The sequence below is a fragment of the Prinia subflava genome, chromosome 1, assembly GCF_021018805.1.
Source record: "Prinia subflava isolate CZ2003 ecotype Zambia chromosome 1, Cam_Psub_1.2, whole genome shotgun sequence".
Lineage (NCBI taxonomy): Eukaryota > Metazoa > Chordata > Aves > Passeriformes > Cisticolidae > Prinia > Prinia subflava.
In genome coordinates this window covers 119,401,229-119,404,626 of record NC_086247.1, presented here as the reverse complement: position 1 = coordinate 119,404,626, position 3,398 = coordinate 119,401,229, and the positions used below count along the sequence as shown (strand labels likewise).

General features: G+C 70.5%; 1 protein-coding gene across 1 annotated transcript; it reads right to left on the bottom strand.

Moving 5' to 3' along the window:
- Positions 1–418: 418 nt before the first annotated feature.
- Positions 419–3,000, bottom strand: TRIL (TLR4 interactor with leucine rich repeats). The gene has a single exon (XM_063409791.1). It carries the CDS (start codon positions 2,748–2,750, stop codon positions 552–554), a length of 2,199 nt encoding a protein of 732 aa, XP_063265861.1. The 5' UTR covers positions 2,751–3,000; the 3' UTR covers positions 419–551.
- Between the last annotated feature and the right edge of the window lie 398 nt (positions 3,001–3,398).

Here is a 3,398-nt window from a genome sequence, read left to right as displayed (position 1 = left end):
ACATTAATTCGGTTTGAGTTGAAGCGGCACAGCCTTCAAACTACTCAGCAAAAAATCCTACATTTCCAGCCCTCCAGACAACTCCCTGGTTGCACACAGTTCAATTAAAAGATGACCCTCGATCCAGATTTTTGATTAGGAAGGGCTGGTGCCTTGGAAAGGCCTGTTCAAAGCTCCTCACACAGGGTCAAGCCGCTCACTGTAACTTGTTCTCAACTTGCAGTCGGAGGAAACCACCTGTAAAACAGCACACTTAAATTAACCGCTCTGAGTTTCCTTAACGGAGGCACTGCTGCTGTTGGCAATACTCCTGCCCTTTTCTCCTCGTGGCAGGGCACAGTTACCGCCCGTCAGGGCGCATCCTTGGGTTAGCGACGATTCCTGACAAAACGGTGAGGTCCCGGCAGAGGCAGCCCCGTCCCACGGGCAGCCCCGGCCCGCAGTGCGGGCGGCTGAACGCAGCTCAGCGCCTCGGAGGCCGCGACCCCCGGGCCCGCAGCACCCTGGGGACCGAGGGCCGCCTGCCCCGCGGCTCCGGGGCCTCGGCGGGCTCAGTCGGTGAAGCGCTGCAGCAGCTGCTCGTCCCCGTGCCGGCCGCCGCCGCTGTCCAGGAAGCGCTCGCAGGGGAACTCGATGAGGTCGGCCTCGCTGAGGGCGCAGGCGGCGGCGCCGCGGGGCGGCCGGTGGGACTGGAAGCCCGAGAAGTCGGCGGAGACTCCGGTGCCCATGGAGCGGAGCGGGCGGCGTGTGGAGTAGAGCTGCCGCACGTGGACCGGGGCCGCCTTCCGACGCCGGCGGCCCAGCACCTTCTTGCGCAGCAGGCGGGCGGCCCAGGCGGCCAGAGCGGCCAGCAGCAGCAGCGCGTTCACGGCCAGCAGCACCAGCGTGAGCAGCTGCTGGTCGGGGCCGCGGGGCCCGCCCGCCGCCGCCGCCGCGGTGCCGCCCTCGGGCAGCGTGACCAGCCCCGCGCAGTGGTCCCGCGGCGCCACCGGGCACACGCGGCCGCCCAGGACGCCCTCGACGCAGACGAGGTAGGGGGTGTCCGGGCGGAGCTCCCGCAGCGTGGCCACCGGCTCCCCGCGCTCCGGCAGGTACACGAAGCGCTGGAACTTGACGGCGGCGCCGAAGCGGTCGAAGAGGAGGCGGAATCGCGCCGGCCCCAGCAGGCGGGGGCTGCGGTGCGGCCGCACGGCCCAGCGCACCGTCACCCAGCTGGAGCCCACCGCCTCCACCGACAGGTTGTGCAGGAACAGCTTGTTGAAGTCGCACGGGTCGGACACCAGCGGCGGGACCCCGGCGGCACCGGCCCGTCGGGGCCACGCTGCTGCGCTGGGCGGCGGTGCCGGCGAGGGGCTGGCGGCTATGGGCACCCCCATGGTCAGGCGGGCCGTGGAGGCGGCCGGCGGCGGCCCTGGGGGCAGCCCCGCTGCGCTCTTGTTGCCACCGAGTCCCTCGGGGGATGGCGGAGAGGGAGAGGCACCGTCGGGGCAGGGGCCGCCGTCCTGCGGCTGCGGCAGCTGGGCATCCTGCAGGTAATCGAGGTACTTGCCAGCCAGGGCGGGTGGCAGGCGGCACTGCACGAAGACGGTGAGCAGGCGGCCCTGGGAGTGCCAGGCCGCCAGCCAGCGCTTGAGGCCGCGAAGGCGGCAGTCGCAGCTCCAGGCATTCCCCTCCAGCTCCAGGCGGTAGAGGGCCAGGCTGGAGGCGAAGAGCTCGCCGGGGAGCGTGGCCAGTGCGTTGTCCCGCAGGCTGAGCTCCCGCAAGCGGCCGAGGCGGCCGAAGGCAGCCGGGTGCAGGGCGGTCAGTGCATTGCGGCTCAGATCCAGCGCCTCCAGGCTGTCCAGTGGCTCCAGTAGCGTGGCAGGTAGGTGGCTCAGCAGGTTCCCCTCCAGGCGCAGCTCCTTCAGCGAGCCCAGGCCCCTGAAAGCATCCGGGGCCAGGTGAGACAGTCGGTTGCCACTGAGTGAGAGCTTTGCCAAGCCGGGCAGGTGCTGGAAGAGCCCCCCTGTCAGCTGCCGCAGGCTGTTGCTGGCCAGCAGCAGGGTGTGAAGGGAGCGCAGCGGCCCGAAGACGTCTGGGTGGCGAAGGGAGCTCTGCTGGTTCCCTGAGAGGTCGAGGAAGCGCAGCTTGGCCAGGCCAGTGAAGGCACCGCGACTCAGCCAGCGGATGCGGTTGGACTCCAGGTGCAGATAGAGCAAGTTTGGCAGCCCTGAGAAAGTGGAATCGCCCAGCGAGCCCAGCTCGTTGCCATCCAGCCGCAGCTTGACAAGGCTGCCGAGGCCAGAGAAGGAGGCAGCGCTCAGACGGCCGATCTCGTTGGCGTTCACGTAGAGGATGCGCAGCTTGGCCAGGGTGCTGAGCGTGCCCGGGGCCAGCGCTGGCAGCAGGTTGTTGCCCAAGTAAAGCTCCTCCAGCCGCTCCAGGCGCTCAAAGGCCTTGGGGTGCAGCGAGCGGATCCGGTTGTACTGCAGGTCCAGGCGCTGGAGCCCCGCCAGGCGGTGGAAGTCGAAGGCGGAGATGTTGGCGATGAAGTTGCCGCCGAGGCTGTAGGTGAGGATATCCTGCGGCTCGGCAGTCTTGGGCACGGAGCGCAGGCCCCGGTTGGTGCAGAGGAGGTGCTGGTGCTGCTGGCAGTCGCATGGCTCGGGGCAGATGGGCTCGGCCGCGGGCAGCAGCAGGAGGATGAGGGGGACGGAGCCCCAGAGCACCCGCGGCAGCACCATCAGGCCGACCAGGCGCGGCGCCCCCATCCCGGCACGAGCCGTGGGCTGCTTCCCCCGCCGGCTTTGAATCTCTCCGGCATCCCCTCCGCCTCCTCCGCGGCTGCTAACGCGCCCCTCCTCTGCTCCGCGCCGGGCTGAGCTCCGCACCGGGCAGGCGGGCGCGGCTGCGGGTGGCGGTGCCCGGCACCATGGGCTCGCCCGAGCCGTCCGGGAGCGCTGCCGGGGCCGCCCGGCTCTGCCGGCCCTCGCGGCCCGCGGGGCGCCGGTGGCGGGGCGGGGGCGGGCGCGGAGCGGCGGCTGCTCCGCCGGCTCTCCCGGGGCGGAGGGGACGGGCGGGGAGGGGACGGCGGCGGGCGGAGCGGGGAGCGGGAGAAAGACGAGCTCCGAAAGTTGCCGAGAAAACTCAGCGGAAATTCGTACTTCCCACACCGTGCCCTGGGGGAGCGGAGGATCGGATGGAGCGGGGGAGAGGGAGGACGGCGCGGCGGGGGGCGGGGGGAGGAAGCCCGCGGCCGGTCCTGGCTCGGCTCGGCCCCGGCAGCGAGCAGGGGCGCAGAGTGGGAAAGCAGGAATTGGAACCGGCTGTGGCTGCCTCCCGGCCACATGGGCTGCAGATAGAGCTGCTCATCGGGGAGGGGGGAAGGGAACAGAAGTAAACTAGACGTCGTCTGCCCA

Excerpts from the sequence above, each read along its gene's own strand:
- TRIL (XM_063409791.1), bottom strand. The coding sequence starts at position 2,750 with ATGGGGGCGCCGCGCCTGGTCGGCCTGATGGTGCTGCCGCGGGTGCTC.